The sequence below is a fragment of the Falco naumanni genome, chromosome 19 (genome assembly GCF_017639655.2).
Source record: "Falco naumanni isolate bFalNau1 chromosome 19, bFalNau1.pat, whole genome shotgun sequence".
Classification (NCBI taxonomy): Eukaryota; Metazoa; Chordata; class Aves; order Falconiformes; family Falconidae; genus Falco; species Falco naumanni.
In genome coordinates, this window is record NC_054072.1 from 2991217 (window position 1) to 3010458 (window position 19242).

General features: G+C 40.8%; 1 protein-coding gene across 10 annotated transcripts in view; it reads left to right on the forward strand.

The window, feature by feature from the left end:
* The window catches only part of EBF2 (EBF transcription factor 2), a 144304-nt gene that overhangs the window by 102745 nt on the left and 22317 nt on the right, over positions 1–19242 (forward strand). For 6 of the 10 annotated variants that reach the window (XM_040617872.1, XM_040617878.1, XM_040617880.1 and 3 more), the window contains 4 exons: positions 5684–5765; positions 16258–16375; positions 18150–18280; positions 18855–18981. In XM_040617872.1, the coding sequence (XP_040473806.1) occupies positions 5684–5765; positions 16258–16375; positions 18150–18280; positions 18855–18981 (458 nt within the window). Of the gene's footprint in view, positions 1–5683; positions 5766–16257; positions 16379–17066; positions 17070–18122; positions 18281–18854; positions 18982–19242 lie in introns of all 10 variants that reach the window. The other 4 variants (XM_040617875.1, XM_040617874.1, XM_040617871.1 and 1 more) reach the window with 2 other exon arrangements.

Sequence of the window (19242 nt, forward strand, 5' to 3'; positions counted from 1 at the left end):
TGGATTATTGTAATAACCTCACTCATTTCTTGCACAGTATAAGGTGTATGTTCGTTTAGAATGCCTTTGTGCAATGCCTGATCCCACATTGACTATAACTGCTGGAAAGGAGTAGGAAATTTTCTCATCAGCTCCCTAATAATACACACTGACATAATAGAACAAAATTACTCCAGAGATAAATATTCAGATTATAAAGAAGTCTTTTACTGTGATATTCATTAAAATCAAGATGATGATATCAAATAAACGGAGTTAATTGATTTTAAACACTGACCTTCAAATGTATGTGCAGAATCTGACCTAGTCCCTTTGAAAGGAAGAAATTTCAAGTAAAGCCTTCTACTTTTTCGTGTTGTGGCATTGGGTAGGGTTACTCGTCACACTTATCTCAGAGTTTGCAATGCCAAGACACACACGGGTGAGTTGAGGGGAGGATGGGAGACCCTGATCTCAGAATTTCCTAGCTTTGATGGAGCTGGAGTCAGGCCCTCACTGTAAGGATAGTTTTGCAGTTCATAGTATGTTTAATCTTAATATCGTTTAAGTGGAGCAAAGATATTCGTAATAACAGCTTCTGTTTTTTTTCTTTGTTCACTTTTATGACTTTTTGGAAGTGCTTTAATTATTTAAGCAGAATGCCACCATGTCTTCATATTTTCATTAGATTGTAGCATCATAGGATTTGCTGATAAACATAATCCTGCTAGATGGTAGGCATGTTCTCATGCCAGAAATCGACTGAGGTCATGAATCCAAATTCTACAGTAACCCAAACAAGACAGGATTGTCTTGGTATTTGCTTTACAAGGGATGTCTTAGAAGCGTATCCAGTGTCTGCTCACAAGACAAAACCAATGTTGTATCTCTTGATTCTGTACCTGTATTTGAAGAAAGCATGAAAGGTGGATTGGAAGGTTAGTTAAGATGTAGAACCAGGAGCCAGGAGATCTGAGTCCTAGTCCCAGCCCTGGGGCAGACCTGTGGTGTGATGGGGAGTAATTCCCTCCCAGTTTCCAGGCCCTGGCATCTTTGTAAGATGGTGAGTTACACCACCTGCTGCAGAGGGGTTTTGTGAGGCAGAATTAATTGAAGTTTAAGTCCCATAGAATGGCGCTATAAAAGCGCAAAGCATATTATCTATTTCTGTGGTTCCATGTGGTGAGACTAATCAGTCCCAGGTCTTGTGGCAGGCGTTTAAAAAAACATTAATGGATTTTCTTTTTTTTTTTTTTTAAAAAAAAACCTATACCTTTTGTTGCCTGTGGGACTGCTCTTCAGGGCTTCTGTCTAGTCCTGTTGAAGTCACAAGAAAGATATTTTTTTTTTCTGACTCCGACAGGACTTGATTAAGGTTCTTCTCAATTGTCCGAGATGGAGGATAAATATTCTCGGAGGTGTGGAACATGCTTTCTAGTTCCAGCCCCATTTTTAAGTTGCCTCAGGTGGGTACAGAACCTGATAATACAGGCAGGCACAGACGGGGTGGGCGTGTGGGTCAGCAGCTGCCCTGAGAAGAGCTTGGGAGAGCTGCAAGCCCTTCCTCACTGCCCACCGACAGCCTGCTGATGGGGAACTGGTTCTGTTGTCCTGCCGCCGTACCATGGATCATCCAAGCGCTCCCAGGCTGCTTTCCCACAAAGTCAGATAGGATTGCTCACCTAGAGATAACACAGCCGTCTTTGTAGTGAAGTGAAAAAGGGGCACTTACGTGATTCATCAACCCAACTCCTGGGCATGATGGTAACTCCCAGCAGGAGGAGAAGTAACTTTTACAAGAGCTGCCCCTAAATCCTGAAATTTAAGGTGCATTTTTGAGACCTCTGCCAGTGTATCAGTCTGTAGATAGAAAGCTCGACTGTATGAGAGACGCAATAGGGACAAAAAAGGATAAGTCTATAGTTCTATCTTAATTGATTTTATGTCCATGCATTAAGTTAATTGGGTTTTCTATAGCAATGCCAGCATTTTTAGCAGTGGTCATTCTAAAATATTTAGGTTCCCCCCGTGCCCGTGGATGTTGGTCAGTGGGGTGAGCGGGCCATGCTCTGCCTGGCGGGGATCAGAGGTATCTGCTAAACCCATCGCTAATGCCGTCCTCAGTGAGGAACAAAGGCCAGCTAAGAAACATGAAAAAAAAAATTTTTTTTTTTAATTCTGGTTTTTCTTTTTTGATATATGTCTAAGTTAAGGCCAAAAACTGGCTAAAGGTTCTCATTTAAAAAAATTAATAAAGCCTTTCTGCAATTCTCCTGTTACCCCTAAATCAGCTTCATTTAGTGCTAAACCTTCCCTCCTCTTTGCTCCCCCCAAGTCATTTTTATTCTAATGCTGCAATAAATATTAATGCCTTTCCCAGATGCAACCACTTAAAATATATATGTATATATAACAACCTACCAAATACTTCAAGCAGATGCCCAGTTGCAGCTAGAATTTGACTGGAGAAACTCTGAAAGGAGAAAAAGAGAGATGTGGTTCGACTAGAGGAAAGAGAAAAATTCTTGTGTGTGCATGTAAATAAAACTAAATCTAAACCCAGGGTGATAGGAGGGGAAACTGTCTTAGTGCAGCATATCCAGTGAGCTCCACAGAAACTACAAACGTCTTAGCACAGGCAATATATATGGACATTGCCACTAAAACCCAAAGCCAGCACTTTCACAAGTGAGATGAGGATTACCGATGCCCGTTTTGCAGTATCTTAAAGGTGCACAATTTTCGGCAGCTGAGGAACTCGGCAATTCCAGAAAGTCAGGCACCTTTAAACTGTCTCAAGTGGGAATCCCAAAGTTGCTGCTGGTTAAATTTCCTGACTAAATACCCTAAAGCTCCGCATGTTTGCATGCTGGATGTTGTTTATTGCAAAGCAGTCCGTGAGCGATGAGGACGCTGTGTCTCGTAGGAGGCAGGCAGCTCAGAGAGAAGGAGAGTTTGGTTTTCTGTGTATTTTTAATGGGCGATATACCCATCGGTATGAATCAGCTCAGATCTAAATTAAATCCCAGTTAATTTTCACATATGCTGCTGATTTACGTTTGCTGGGGATCTGAACCCGAATTTTCTGGAGATGTTTAGTAGAAAATATGAATCTAGTTCGTTGCCATGGAGTGTTCCAGAGTTCTGTGATGGGTGCTGTTAAACATACGTTTAGCATTGTTACCTTTCTCTCTCTGCCTTGTAGGAGTTTGTAACACCCAGTACCGCGGTTCTTCCCCAAGTCATTCAGCTGACGCAGCAAGTTCTCGTGCAGGCACCTTTCTTTGCTCTGATTTTCTTCATTCTTTACTTCACGTTGATCATTTTTCTCATCTAGATAGAATAGGGATGCAAACGTTTAAAAAACTTCAAAAGGAAACTGGACATTTTCCTGATTCATTTGAATTTCTGTTTTTCCTCAAAAGTAACAACTTCTTGTGGATTTTTGTTTGCAGTTATCTTCCAGAATAATCAGTTAGCCAGTGGCTCGTTGGTTTTCATCTAAAAGTTACTTGCCTTGGTTTCATTTGTATAGTTTGGTTCCATTCTGCAGTTTTTCCTTCCATAGGTAGATCTCAGTGACATAAGCTGTTTGTATATCTGAAAATATTTTTTTTTGTATCTGTAAGAAGAGGGCAGGATAAAAAGGAGTGTTTGTGAGTAACGCTTTGTGGCTCCAATTCTCCTGTGAATCTTTGAGTCTGCCAGCACGCACAGTATTTTTCCTTCTGAAAACATTCTTACAGATAAAATCTTGCTTACCGAATCACTCACATAAAAGAGGTCACAGGTTTTAGCGTGAGGAGTCAGTAAGAGTTATTTGATAGAATATATTCACTCCGTACTGCTCCTGAGGCACGAAGTTCTGTAGGATTTTGGGGTTTTAAAACGTTTGTGAGAGATGTAAAGAAAAAAAATGGCACGTTTTAATTTAAAACGCTTGCTGGAAGATGCATTTTGTAACAGTGGTTTAGGATGACGTTAGCTGGGTCTTTCTTGTGGGCTCAATTGTCATGAGGTTTTCGAAGGGTTTTGTTTGTTCAAGCAACATATAAATGGATCAGATCCTTCGATGCCTCTTTGTGTGTTTGGGGAGGATGGAAGAGCAATGCGGCGGCGTGAGCGGTGCAAAGAGAGGAGCAATACCAAGGGCGAGTGGGTTTCTGCTTTATTGTCTCGTGTTAGGACTGTTTTGGTTGTTGTTGTTGGTAAACCTAGGAAATATACATCTTTCTCCTTTAAAGTTCTAATTCAAGGCATGAATGTGTGAGTTCTGAAGGGACTTAGGGACTGCGGTAAAAAATCGTTGTCATAGTAACAGAAAGGGAAATAGGCCTGGCTCACCTGGGACTTTAACTTACTGCAAAAGCGGATTTTTTTTTTTTTTTTTTTTAAGGAAAGCACTCAGCAAGAGAAATAAATAAATAAATTGTTCTTTGTATTCCGAATCAATTCTTCAACTATTTATTTTTTCTTATAGCCAAGTCTTTTTCCTTCTAAATCTATCTTAAAGTTGTTGTTTTATTTTAATTGTGGCAGTTAAACCCATTTTGTCCAATGAACGGAAATGAAAAGAATCAGAGCAAATATTTTCACTTGCGAGAGAAGATGCCAAAAAAATACTTGCCTGTTATGTCTGAATTTTGAAGACACGTTTATTTGGTTTTTAACCTAACAACTACGGTTTTATTTTTTTTCATGTAGTTTCTTTTCCTCTGCGATTCACAAATTTAATCAGGTTCATCAAATAACAAAGGGATGAATCCTCTCCTCCCTCGGTTTGCCACAAACCGTTGTGGAAAAGCTTATAGCAAAGCGCCTGCCTAATATTTCTAATCTGTGAAATCTATATGCTCTAGTGCCCAGTGTTGGGTGAGCCAACCAAGCATGCTGAAGATTCAACTTGTGTAGGTGACAAGCTTAAACTCTACAGAATAATAACACATAAAGATAGGCGTATGTGACAGGGCAAAAATAATTGGCACGAGAACTTTGTACAATGTTAATAGGTTTATCTGCTGGGACAGCATGAGCTGTCATGTATTACCTCAGGTTGCGTTTTTTGTTATCCTCTCTCAAAATCTCTGTAAGATTATAATCTGGACTCTTGGCAGTTCTGCTTCTCTGCTTTAGTTACTGAAATCTTAACAACTAAAAACGTCGCCATGATGAAATCTCATCAGCTTCTTCTGGGAGCTGTGTTTGTTTCTGGTTTTTAATACATTCTAAGTAGTTTCAAGGCTTATCTGCCTCAGAGTTGCCCTGTCGGTTTTTGTAATTTTTACAATAACATTATCCTTCTACATTGTTTCATGGAAAATCCCTTCAGACAGCAAAAGAAAGACCTTGTATGCAAGGGAGAGATAAAGAAAGAGACTAAAATCATGTGGTCAAACATGCAGTGAGGAAACAGGCATAAATTGGAGTAGATATGTTGACTTATACCAGCTAGCAGCCCAGCTCAGAGTGGATTACAGTCACTTTGCTTGTACTTTACCCGATTTTTATTTATTTATTTATTTTTTAACTTCTGTTTCTTGGGGTTTGTTTTTGTTTGTTTAATTTCTGTTTCGGTAAGTTCTCACAGTTCTGGTCTACTGATACGCCACCATGTAAATCCCTGCAATATATACTTTAAAACAGAATATAACACCACTTGTTTTGTTATTTTTAATAGAAGTGACATGGTTCTTTATCTTTCCAGATTCTTCCTGAAATTTTTTCTCAAGTGCAATCAGAATTGCTTGAAAACAGCAGGAAACCCAAGAGATATGAGGCGGTTCCAGGTAAGTCTTATGAGGCTCAGCATTAACCTCTCTGTTTTTTTTATCTTTTCCCTCTCCTCTCTCCTACATTGTTCATAATAAATATGACGACAGTATATAATAAGCCATATCGGATATTGTTAAAGTTTTTCTCCATTTGTTGTGTTTAAACCCACACCACTGCCACCCCACACCCCCCCCCACCCCCTTTTATTTTTTTTTTCCTCGTTTTTCCACTCTGAATCCCCAAGGGGAAGTGATGTACTGTACCAACCAGCAGTGGATATTTGATTTGACACCCTCGGGCAAAGCACTCGCACATACAGCTGCCCACAGCAGGGATCATGTTTGTGATACTTAGAAGCCTCAGAATTTTTCAAAGTAGCTCTGTACGTGGTACACAAGCAGTCTCCTCATTTCCCTCCACTCCCTATCTCTTTCCACCTTTTTTTTTTTTGCAGTTTAACACTCTCAAGCCCTCCCTTTCAGCTTCTTTTTTAAAAAAGAAGCCAAAATAGTGATGGCCACTTTAAGATCTCACACAGCAAAGCAACAAGACCCATGGGACGATGACCCAGCTGCTTTGCAGTGAAATCTGCCACTGGTTTCATCATAGCTGTCGCTGATGTATTGTGAATACCAGCTAATAAAAACACAGAAGGAGGTGAAGTGTGTCAGCGGACAGGAGAAAGGCAGACCCAGGCCCCACCTTTCATACCCTAACCGTTTAAGCAGCTCTGTTTGATAAACAAGTATTTTACCTGTAACTCAATTATGCAAATGCAAAGGGAAAGCTCAAGCCTTTTACGTGCTGGGTACGTGGCCAGGTCTCTGGTGACGTGAGGGGTGGTGGGCAAGTGGTGCTGGAACTAACCCCCGTGCAGCACGGCTGCCGAAAGGGATCCAGGGCTGCAAGTCAGAGGGTTGGACCGTACCGCTAATTTGCTGGCTGACCTCTGATGAGCCATTTTGCCTTTGTATTTCCACCTCTCCAAACAGGGTTGCTCAACTTTGTGGTCCTGGTTCAGGAGAGCGCGTGCAGGCTTTGCCAGCCAAAGCCTCTGAAATGTACCGATGAGCATCAGGGCTATCCTCGTAAATGCTATTACTGCTTGTTATCATTCCCGTTGTACCTTCACGGTGTCACATCCCTGCACCAAAGAGGATTTTAGCTTATTGATGGATGTGTGATTTTCTTGTAGACCTACAAAACTTGTAGTAGGACGGTGACATCCTTAGCTTTGGCAATTCAGGTTTCGTTGCGTGGACACTTGCATCACTTTCCTCATTTATGAATGACTTTAAAACTCCACAGGAGTTTACAGAGTTGTTTAAAACTTTCCACCAAACCATATTTTCACAGAGAAGTGTTTTTTGGTTTTTTTTTTGCTTTTACTAGCAATGAAAAATTTACAGAAGGTAAATTTTGTCAACCAAAAAAAAAAAAATTTGAACTTTTAAGAGAAATACTCCATAATGAAAGCTACTGAAAGCTCCAGAAATTTTAAAGAAATCCAGGAAAAAATATAAAAGATTTTTTTTTTTTTTTTGAGCAGAAATAAATTTAAAGAAAAATTTCTGACCAACTTAATTTTTTTCACTGGTAGTTTAAAAAGACTGCACTGACTTCTTCATTCTGTGTTTTAGAGATTATAAGACATGAGAAAAAAGAGGTGCTCATTGTTAGGAAATTTATACTGATTTTTTTTTTTTCAAGTGTCAATTTCCATAAAGAAAAAACACCAAATAGATATCATGTGCCAAGAATGCAAAAAGATCTGAGAGTAGAGGAAAACTCAATTTATAGCATGTAAATAGATCTTTTTAGCATTTAGAGCTGGCTAGAATGGCTGATTGTGGAAAGTAACAAAACATAAATACAGAGTCTCCTGCTTTTCTTTTGTTTGTTATGAATTTGTAAAAAATCTTGCACGAGGGCATCCTGGTTAGCACCTGGGGATTCTAGGTGCCACCATCTTACAAATAATATCGGTTGTAACCGCTAAAATAGAAATTCTGGATACAAACACACCTGAGCACTGAAGTTGTTCAGACCCAATTTCAGTCTCACGCTAGCTGCCCCCTCACCAAGTCCTCGATCTCGACCAGATGCTGAGCTGTAGCAGGATTTTGGATCTGTTTTTTTGGGGGCAGAAATCTCTCTCTGGTATCAGCCTTATTCCTTGTTTCACCTCTGGATCTCCACACCCAAAACAGTGGTGTTGTAGAACCAAAACATCTTCAAATTCCCAGTGAAACGTAGAACAGAGAAACTGAAATGCGTCTCGCAGCACCCCCGCTTGCTGACGGAGCGCCTTCATCCCTCAGCCCCTCCACCTGGCACGCCTCTTGTAGATGAGACGGTAGGGCCTTGCTTTTGATCTTTGTAACAAAATCAGCAGTTTATTGGAGAAGAAAATGAGCTGGGATACACTCTTCATCTGGGTTTCTCCCTTACAACATGCCAAGCCGAAAAAACAGAGCCAAGTGAAAGTTTTCTGTTCTGCGGGGCTTGCTTAAACTCCTTTTGCACATGTGAGTTCATACCCTTGGAGTTCCATTGTGAGATTGAAGTTCAAACCCCAAAATTAATCAAGATCAGGCAAACCCACTAGGTTTAGCTTACTTTTTGTCAAAATAAAAAATGTTGACAAGTCTTTTCTTCAGCAGGACAAAAAATGAACCCTTTGAGACAAATTGCAAAATGCTTGAGCAAAAGCAGGATCTTCATTCAGTCTTGTTCAAAACCGGACGCGTCGGTTGATGAGCTTTGTTCTGGGCTACGGAGGTCAGCATGTATAAAAAAAGATACAAAAAGTAGTTCAGTTGCTAAAATTTTACACATTGGGAGCAAAAAAAGCTCTGTGTTCCAAAGGAGATTAGCCATGATGAACAGCAAAGCCAATAAGCAAAGACAGCTTGTTTTCTGTCTACCTCGTTGTTTCTAAGGATTAGAGCATGACTTCCCTGAATGTAACGAAAGTGAAGAGTGTTCTGGAATAGGATGCTCCACTCTCTTTGCCTTCTGGATCCTCCTCCTCTTTTTTTTTTTTTTTTTTTTTTTCCATTATTTGGTTTTGGTTTTAAATTTGAGCAAACACTTTTTTTGCTTGCTCCTTGTTGAGCACAGTCTGTCAGCTACTCCTAAAGTAGGGGAAAAAAAAAAAAAAGATCGATTGCCTCAAATATTAGTGGTGTGCTTGCGCACCGTGAGCATGTTCATTTTCATTTTAATTGTTGAGATTGGGATCAGGCAAAGTAATAATTGTGCAGAATTGTTTATTAGGTTTGAAAGGACAGTTGTTGGTCCTACCAGTACAGGAACATGTGAACAGAGTAAAAGCAGGGTCAAAAAGCACAGTGCAATAAGGTACATTATTAATTTTATAATTTAATTCATTACGGTTTATTCTTGGGCCAAATTGAAAAACTTTATGTTTTTTTCCTAATAAATTATTTGTACAGCTGCTGTTATTAATGCCCTCCTCTTTCAAACATTTCCACACATTCAACTTTCCTTAAACAGACTTCTACAGTGATGCTCAGTTGAGTATCTTTTACATTTTACCTATGTTTTTCTGCAGAACCAAATTACTCATTTTCGATAGAGTAGTGCTTGTCAGATCTCCAGGACACTTTAAGATACTTTTTTTTTTGAAAATGATTATTAAAGAAAACATAAGAGAGAATCCTTATAGCAAAGTTTTCATTTATGTTGCTACTGAAACATGGAACTGAAATGGTCTCATCAAAAAACATTTTTGCTTTTTAATGGAGGTTGAATGAAAGCCCAAAACTCAGGCTTTGTTGTTGAGACGCAAATATAAATAAGAGGCATGGAAATAGTGCTGTAGAGTGCATCTTATTGAGTTCTTCCAGCGTGGAAGAACGGTTACTCATGTCTGGAAAAGTGTCAAGTCAATGCTTCTGATTAGAGATGGGTGTGAAGCTGCAGTGTTTGGGCTTGGTTTGGCTGATAACCAAAGCTCCAGGATGCTGGGATCCAGTCTCTGAGTCTAGCCTCAGCCTGACTTCTAGATACACTATAAAATTTACATATTTTATAGTATAGTTACGATATAATAAACTAGATTAAATGTTAGATTTCACTTATATCACACTCATTAAAAAAAAAAAGGAAGGGGGGTGAAGGAGGAAGGATGGGAAGGTCACATTAACACTGCGCTGTAAATTTAATACAGCTCTAGATGCCTGAAGAGGGGATTTTTTTTTTTTTTTTAGTATACTTCTTTAGTTTGGAGAGCAACACTAGCTGCTTTGTGATGGCAGTAAGTATTTGAAATTTGCTTTGATATTAAGTAGAGCTTCAAATATACAATGAAAATCTCTCTACTCGCATTTTTTTAATCAAATGCAAAGGTTTTCTACTGTTGAAAAAAATGTACCTCAGAAGTTAAAGGATGTGTAATCTTTATTTAAGTGGTTTTTTTCCCCAGTAATAACATAATTTTATTGTGAATCACTCTCTACTTCCAATGTCTGTCAGTGGCTAAAGCAGAGAAAGGGAATCTTTCTAGAACTAATGGATATTTTCATAGTTACTTGATGGCTGCCCTAATACGTATGCAGCCTGAATATGTCCTCGTGAATTTAAGTGAAGCAAATATTGATTATTTATAAATTAAAATATTTCTGAATAAAGATTGTCAGGGGAAAACTGAAACAAAATCATACTAAAATTGCCTGTTCAAACCACAGTGCTGTGTGAGTTCAGCTAATCTGCAAATCTGAGTTTACATAGGTATTGTCATTACTGTCATTGCTGTATTCTGAGCGAGTGATTCTCCCAGGGACAGAATTAAAAAAAATAATATGATGCCCTCCATTTAATGAGGATTTCTCCTGGAGAACTTGATTGAAGCCCAATGATACTTAATGGTAACGACCGGTGTGTAATGGGGGACAATAATTCTGTGGAATTAAGATGAGGCACTTCAGCTAAAATGCTTCAGCTGAGACCTGGTGCTAACACCCTAGACTCCTGTTGATTGGGAATTCTGCTTCATCCAGTACCGTAGTGATTAAACAGATCCTACAGTGCCACAGTCGAAAGAATGGTACAAGGCAACCGAACATCAGCACTAACAATGGTCATCTTTGAACCAACATGCTTTTTTAGAAACAAAAAGAGAAAGGTCAGCGGTTGCCCTCTGTTTTCAGTCGAAATCATGGCATGGAATGTTTCCTGGCAGGTATCCCCCTCTAGGTGCTCTAGGGAGAAAGAGAAAGGAAAAATAACAAGGTGTATCCCTGGGGAGGTTTCCTTCCTGACCTCAGAGTGGTTGGATCAGTTCATCATCAGGCACGTGAGCAAAGCTGGCTGTGTTTGCGAATTGACCCAGCTAGGTTCTAACACAAAGCACTGAAGGATCTGTGTCATTCAGGAAAACGAAAAATGGGTAGGAGTGGTGGGATAATATTGTGAGTTAGGAGCATAGACTGTAAGAAACAAAAAGGGATAGCAAGAAAAAAAATATAACTGGTCTAAATCAAAATCCTTTCCAGACTGATGGTGAAAGCATGTGCCAGAGACTCTCACGGTCAGATTTGGTTATGGATAGAAATCACTGAACTGTTGTTAAGAGAGATGGGTACTACGCGGCCTAATGCCATGATGGGAGACTTAATTTCCCAGGTATAGATTAGGAAACAAATGCAACTAATATCAGCAGAGCTTGGAGCTGTTACTGGGTGGCAGCTTTCTTCATCGGAGAGTGACTGACCCAACAAAAAGCGATGTTATTTTAGATTCTGTATGAGTAAGGGAAGGGCTGACTGTAACTGCAAAAGAAAAAACACTCAAAGAGCTTCATGTGCTCACGACAGCGAGGGGCCAGAGCTGTGTATCGTCTATTAAAAACAAGCCACAGAGGAGATTCTACTACGTCTCAGTTAAGTGTTGCCAGTGGAAAGAAGGATGCATTTGTACCATCATACCCCACTGATGTCTGGTTTGGAACACAATATCCTGGTTTAACTATATTCAAAAGAGAATGAAAATGAAATTGGGACAGGTGCAGGAATGGGTCATTAAGGTGACTGGGGAGCGGACAAGAGCTTGGCTCAAATACTTCAGTGACATACACTGGGAAGGGACGTAACTGCTCTCTAGAAATATCCTAAGGTAGATCAGAATGGAAAAAAAAAATTTTAAAGCTAGTGTCAAGTATAAAGTGACTAGGAATAAATTTAGGCTGTATACCATAAACTCCCTAACTGCCAGGACAAGTAGGCCTTAAAACAAGAGGACTACCAAAGGCAAGACCCTGAAATGGCTATTTTATATAATGACAATTTTATAAAAGTAGCTACATGGTTTGTTTGTCTGTAAAAGTGGGAGAGTAGACATCAGTGACACAGGAGTTATCTCCTACCCCTGTGCCCCTACAGCCTTAGGAGGTCCCACTCCTGAAACAACAGCCACGTGCAGGATTTTTGCGTTAGCTCAGGGTCTCGGGGAGGATTTCCCAAAGAATTCAAGGAAAGTTTTGAACTGAGAGAGGCTGCTGGCATTTTTCACATTGTTTATCTTATTCCTAATCCAACTATGAAGCAAACACGTTATATTCTAACATCTACTCCTGTATTACTCGCTCAACCCAAACGCCTATTGACATCAATGGGAGCCCTGTCCAAGTGAAGACAGCAGGATGAGGCCTGACATATTTTCTTCCACCCAGCTGGAAAATAATAATAATGATGATAATTTTTTAAATCCTTATAGTAGTTACTCTTTTGAAAAGTTAAAATAACATGGTGCAGTGACTAGAGAGTTATAAGGGAAAGTGCATCAGGAATGTAATATTGTTTCCAGATGTACAGTGTCATAAAGAATTTTTTCCACACTTGGAATGGTAACAGGAATTTTTTGAGAGAGATCATTTACACAGTGATGAGATATGTTACATGTAAGTAAATGCCTGTATGCCTGGAATGTTTGTACCATATGTCTAAATAGGTGTCTATGAGTGATACAGCTTTTATATGTATGATGATGTGTATTTAGTTGCATGTATGCGATTTGAAGAGGAGCGTACTTCAGTATATAGAAATCCTGACATCATGTGTAGAGGGGGGAGGAAAAATTTTAGCATGCAGGTAAAAGTCTGTAGAGAAATACAACACTTTGAGCTATGCAGGGAAGCAAAAGAGGGGCAGTGCAGCTCAGAGAACCTCAGTTTCACATTCTGAAGTCAGTTTCTCTGAATGTCATGGTAGGTGAACCCTCATTGTGGTGGTTGAGCAGGGATTACTGTGTGGCAGTAATCCATCTGGGAAACAAACCCAAGGTCGAGATACAGGATATGCATTTTTTCAGTACTGCTGGGGAACCATTGTTTTATGTCTGTGGCTTCATAGCTAATCGCAAGACCCTTGCAGATTTGCAGGGAGAACCATAAGAACTGCTGAAAATGCTGCTCGGAAGCCTGTAACTCCCTCGCTGTTCTTAGAGATGGAGCCTACCTTTGGATGGATGAGGGAATAACACATGGCCCTGTCTGTTTCTTGCTAGCCTGGTTGGCCTCTGAAACTCCAGCTGAGCTGACGGCTCGATACAGCTGTTGGGTGGCACGAAATCTTCAGTTGTTGTGCTGTCTGTGTCAGATTTGGCCCTTGGCTACAATTACTGGGATCCATGGCCTACCTAACATATTTTTATGTTCTCAAATCGTTCCCTTAGGATTACATTTTGCATTAACCATTAACTCCTGATTTTAGGGAAAAGACCATCGACTGAATAGGCATAGAAGCCAAATTATCATTTACAAGAAGAAGTGCCGTCAGCTCAGGAAAAGCAAAAATCACCAAAACCATTTGCCAGTGCTGTGGCCAAATCTGAGAATTTAAATCTCATGGGGAGTTTGCACATCACCTTTCATCGGCACTAAATACAGGTTTAAAAAAAAAAAAAAAAAAGGCCCGGTATGTTTTACGATGTTAGGAGAACAAGTGTTATTGATAAATACGTGTTCAGAAGGGTATTGGCAAAAATGCATAGAAATGGTTAACAAGGTAATGGTAAGAAACGTTGACCTTGATTTGTTTAGCTAAGATGTAAAGATTTTTGAAGGTCAAAGGTGTTCTTGTGTAGTGTTTTGGAGTCTAACTGTGTCTGACCCTCTAACATTAAGCTGCTGTGGCCTGCAGTTTTGAAGAGTGAAGCAAACCAGGGGGAAAGAGAGAAGGGGGAGAGAACAGGAAATGGAGTGAGGTGTTTCAGGAAGTTGTCAGGAGTTGACTGATTGATTCCAGATGGAAAGGGTCACCCTTCATGACCCAGGAAATACTCACTGGGGGAAAGCAGTTGGCTTGTGAAAGGGAAGGGCCTGGGAGTTAGAGACCATGGTGGAATGCACATTCCTCTTCCTTTTATCCATAAAACATTGTTTTTTAATCTTCAGTATAAAACAATTGGGTTGTCATCTGAACCAGGCAAGAAGGAAGGACCGGAGCAAAGTGAAGAAGTTCAGTAATTTTTATGACCATAAGCTCACATGTTCTCGCTCCACATCATTGATATTGAGTTGGCTGGCAAAGATGACAAAGGTCTCTGCTGGATTTCAGCAGTACCGTAGAGCTTGCTGCTAGTAAGGCCCCAAACTTCTGAGAATGTTCTCATCCAGATCTGAACTTCGCATTTTGTCCTGTCCCTGAGAATGCTGTATTTATTTGCCCTAGGTCCCCGCCTGTGACATGCCAAGTGGCTTTGACCCTCCTGTGATGAATGGGAGAGGTGAATAAAAATGGAAGCGCTCAAGGAGAGAGGTCTAAAAGTGCATCTTCCCCTCCTTCTGGCTCAGGGAATGGAGGATGCTCAGCAGTTATCTTCTAAGCAGAGGGCTCTTTTTGCTGTTACTCACGTTACAGGCATCTCTACAACTCCGAGCGAAATGAGGCTCTTGTATTGGGTGCGACACTTACACCCAAATGGTGATTCCAACAGGGAGTGTGTGCACACTTGAAGTCTGCACATATTATAAAGATCTCATACTGAGAGCATGCGGGTGTGTGTTTATCGCCTGCATACCTTGTGTATGTGAGTTCAGATATGTATATATTATATAGTGTAACTGTATATAGATGATATACTTTTTATTTACATTTGGTTACAATTTAAACACTTGTCGTAAATATTTCAGACACTGGAATAATTCAGGTCTATTCCCCTGATGCCATAGTGTGCTCTGTGCTGGCCAGTGAGAGATTAAAATTTATTTCCATTGTTTAACGGAAAATAATGAAGTGCATCTGAGTGGGCTCAGCTATGTCATGCGGGAAACGTTCACTTTGGATGGGAGTCTCACTCCACCCAAATGTGCAATGATGAAATCAGTTGGCACGCAAAAGCAACGCATTTTGTGACAAGAATGCTTGAGAAGTATCAGAGTACAGTATGACAAGAGCCTTTTGGAATGAATTAAACTTGTCTCAAGAAAGAAAGAACGTATTCTTTAGGCTAGCATAATCCAGTAGAAGGGCAAGGTTTCTCCTGCTATATGCTGGAGACAGTTTTATCAACAATTAGGGCATGACTTTCTCCTACCTAGGCTAGGACAGCTGTATTTGGGAGAATTGATGCACACACCCAGGGTGAGGTTCTCAGGAGCTGTGAATGACTATAGCTGTGCGGCAGCTGGATGGAGTTAAGCTGATTTACACTGAATAACGGTCGAAACCTGAAAGTTTCAGTAAGATGCACCTTCTTTCAGTAGGCAAAACACAGCTTGTTCACATTTTCCTAAAAGTTTGTGGTTTAAAGGCAGATATATTTCTGGCTTTATAGGACTTACAGCTTTGGATGTTGTATTGTTAAGGGAAAACTGAGTGGGATTAATTAACATCTACGGTTACTTCCTCTAAGAATTGATGTGCTATCGGAGCCCAGCAACGTAAGTCACAGAGGCTAGGGTTTAAAAACTGCTGCTTGATTTGGGGTCCTTGGGCAAGAGGCACTAAGCACGCATATGTCAAAACCCAGACACGATATTAGGTAGTTTTCACATCGGAGGATTTTCCATTTGGCTTAGCCGATGGAGACCTGTATTTTCAGAGCAGATGCAGATAGATCTGCCCGTGTGCGCAGTACAGCAGATGGCTCTGAATCTGCGTGTATGTATCAGAGGGCAAATTGCTGTGGTGCTCTGCAGCCTGCCCTCCTGGTTGGTATATATAGCCCTCTCTGCCATCAGCTATGCTACAGTGCATCATAGGAAACTAAATTTAGGGCCATCTGCGGTAGCTGGTTCATTATACAGTAAGGACTTTATACGGCCCTTAGGATGCTATGTTAAATGGAATTAATGCAGGGATTGAAGGCTGAAAATATTTTCTCCCCTTCTTGTTAGGGAGTAAACGCTGCAGGAAGTGATGCCATTTTACAAACAGAACCGGGTTTTAACTAAACTGAGTAATGAATACTTAACAAGTAAGTTGAATTTCAAAGTACATAATTTACCTGCTTCCTTTTTCTTCCCTTTCCAAATATATCTAGGTTGTGCTATCAACAACAGTGAACGTTGATGGGCATGTGCTGGCAGTGTCTGACAACATGTTTGTTCACAACAACTCCAAGCATGGACGGAGAGCAAGGAGGCTTGACCCCTCAGAAGGTAGGATGGGTGTACGAAGAACAGTATGCAAATGAATGCAAAAACATATTAGCCATTCTTCAATTTCTGTTTGTTTTCAGGAGGGAAGGAGCGCTAAGGGGGAACTACAGAACCTCAGGGGGTTTAGAGATGGAAGAGGCAGGAAAACAGTGTCTACTACATGCAAAATGTGATCCTCTTTACATCTAAGAGACTCCCCCCCCCCCCCCCCCTTACTAATTAGTTTGTACTGCAAAGATGAAAACCGTAGAAACACTAAGTATTATCTAAATTTCAGACTTCTCGCTCAGCTGGGGTAGATTTGATTTCAGGCAAATTAGGCAACATGACATCTTAGTTAAACAGAACTGTTAGAGCACAAGATGTGTATGAAAAAGTGTCACTAGTTCCCTTAAACAAACTACGCGCAAAGCATAACAATGCACAGAAGGGAACTGACACTAATTGATTTTAGTTTGTTTGGCTAAGGAAGACTCATGGCCGGCTACAGGATGGGTTTTGGACTATATTAAAGCAATTACAAATACTTGTATCTGTTCAGCTTCAAAGTGGTTGGCCCCTCCTCTCCCTCTTCCCATACATTCATTACCAACACATTCCACCTCTCTCGTGCAGACAGTACACAAAATTACTAGAAAATGCTATCTGTGTCTGCTTTTCCCTCCCCTGCAGCTAGTGAAAGTGAGAAGAGCTGGTGATGTTAGTAGAAAAGACAAGCAAGGATATTATTTCATTATAATGTTTTGCTGCCCCACTTCTTAACTGTGCCCTATATCAACCTAAAAGAAGAATTAATGAACTGGAAGAAAATGATTGAATCAGTAAAGAATTCATAGTGGTGTTAATTCTCCCCCAGCGGGCAGTGAAATGGTAGAAGGAAAATCCCAGGATTCCTAGCCTAGGAAGCCATCCAGTTTTTCCTTGACTGATTGGATGTGATTGACTGGCTGTTCAAAGGAGTCTCATGTTTTTGGAGCACTGCCAAAGTTCCCCTCCACCTCTGACCCTGTCAACATTGGGAATGGAGTGATGGATTGACTTTGGTTATGGCCTGGAAACCATATTGGGTTCCTGATGGGATGTATAGTCCAGAGGCCTTGAACATATGGAAGAGAGAAGGAAAAAAAAAAAATCTACTCTATAAAATCAAGAAAATTATTAGAAATTGTCTCCTGGTAGGAATTGGAGGAAACATCTGATATTCCTATATCTTTTTTACCCATTGATAAACTCAATAAATCTTAATCAATCTCTCTTTCCACTGGGTTTGGCTTTTGTGTGATCAAATGCTAATGAGTAGTCTTGGTATATTTTTTTCTTTAAACAGCCTCTGCACAATCATCTAAGCATTTCATTTTTACACCCACTACAGTTGGCCTATTAGTCTTTAATGACACGATGTTAAGTGCCAGTAATGAATAGGCAAGTAATTAACACTAGCAGGGCAGAAAACATGCGGTTTATGTATTTATTTATTTATTTATTCACTGGGGTTTGTGGAATGGTGAACGGCCGGAGGGGACATGCCCTCGGGCACTAGGGCATTCCTGCCGGCCGTGAAGCCGCAGCGGTGGAGGCTCCCAGGAGCGTGCAGGTGAAGCTGCTCTCAGCTGCCGTTGGCATCAACATGACTCAGGACTGCTTGACGTGCACCGAAGTTGCTTGAGTTTAGTGCTGCAAGAGTTTACACCCAATATCGCAAAGTGTCAAAGCGGCGTGGGGCAAAAACCCCTGCCATAACGTGATGCTCTGATGTTCTTTTTGTTCTCTTTAGCCACGCCGTGCATCAAAGCAATCAGCCCAAGTGAAGGCTGGACTACAGGGGGGGCGATGGTGATCATTATTGGAGACAACTTCTTTGATGGGCTGCAAGTTGTGTTTGGAACCATGCTTGTCTGGAGCGAGGTGGGTAGAGGTGCCTCCCTATGGCTAAAAGGCAGCAACATTCCTTTTCCCAGGGAAGTGGGGGGGAACACTGGTAATTCCTGTGCCAGTACCGGTACAAAACTGGTGGCGGGTCAGGCGGGCGAGATAAACCTGCGTGAAGGAAATTCATGGAACAGGTTTTCTTTGTGGAATTTCTTGCTATGTGGTGTCATTGAAGCCAACTGCTCAGTGATGATCCAGAATGGAATTGAACGGTTCTAGGTGTCTGGAGAAAGGTAAAGGTAACGAAATAAGGAAAGGGTTAGAGTTTGGGAAGGAGAAAGAATTCCCTCTGGGTCCAGAAATAAGCCAGCAATTAACTAATGGGCGTAAGCAGTACAATATTCTTGATGACAATTTATTATAAAATGTGTCTTCCTCTCTGGGAGGCAAGGAACTAGACCAGCTGTGTGACTCGCCTGGTCTATAATGTCTCCTGTATAAGAATGAGCAATGCATTTACTCATAAAGCATGTTTGGAAGGAGAAAAGTGAAAGTGGGGGGAGTAATACAGACATGTCCTAATTGCGCCTCTCCTTTTGTTACTTCCTAGCTTATCACACCTCACGCCATTCGAGTTCAGACACCTCCACGCCACATTCCCGGAGTGGTTGAAGTGACATTATCATACAAATCCAAACAGTTTTGCAAAGGCGCACCGGGCAGGTTTATTTACACAGGTAGGTGATTGCCGTTTGCACTGGAGGAGCTCCAGCTCGGAGCTGATTTGTTTTGGAAATCTGTATTGACACCTCTCTGCTTGCTTGCTTTAGCCTTTTGCTGTTTGAAGGCCACTCTGCTAGTTGGGACATTTGGAGACAGAAGGAGATAGCTTCACCGTTGTGCAGAGGTGCTAAGGCACTGTTATTACAGATGTTAGTATTTTTTCCAGATTAGAGCTCAAGCTGTTATGATATGGACCTGCCTATAGGTATATTGAG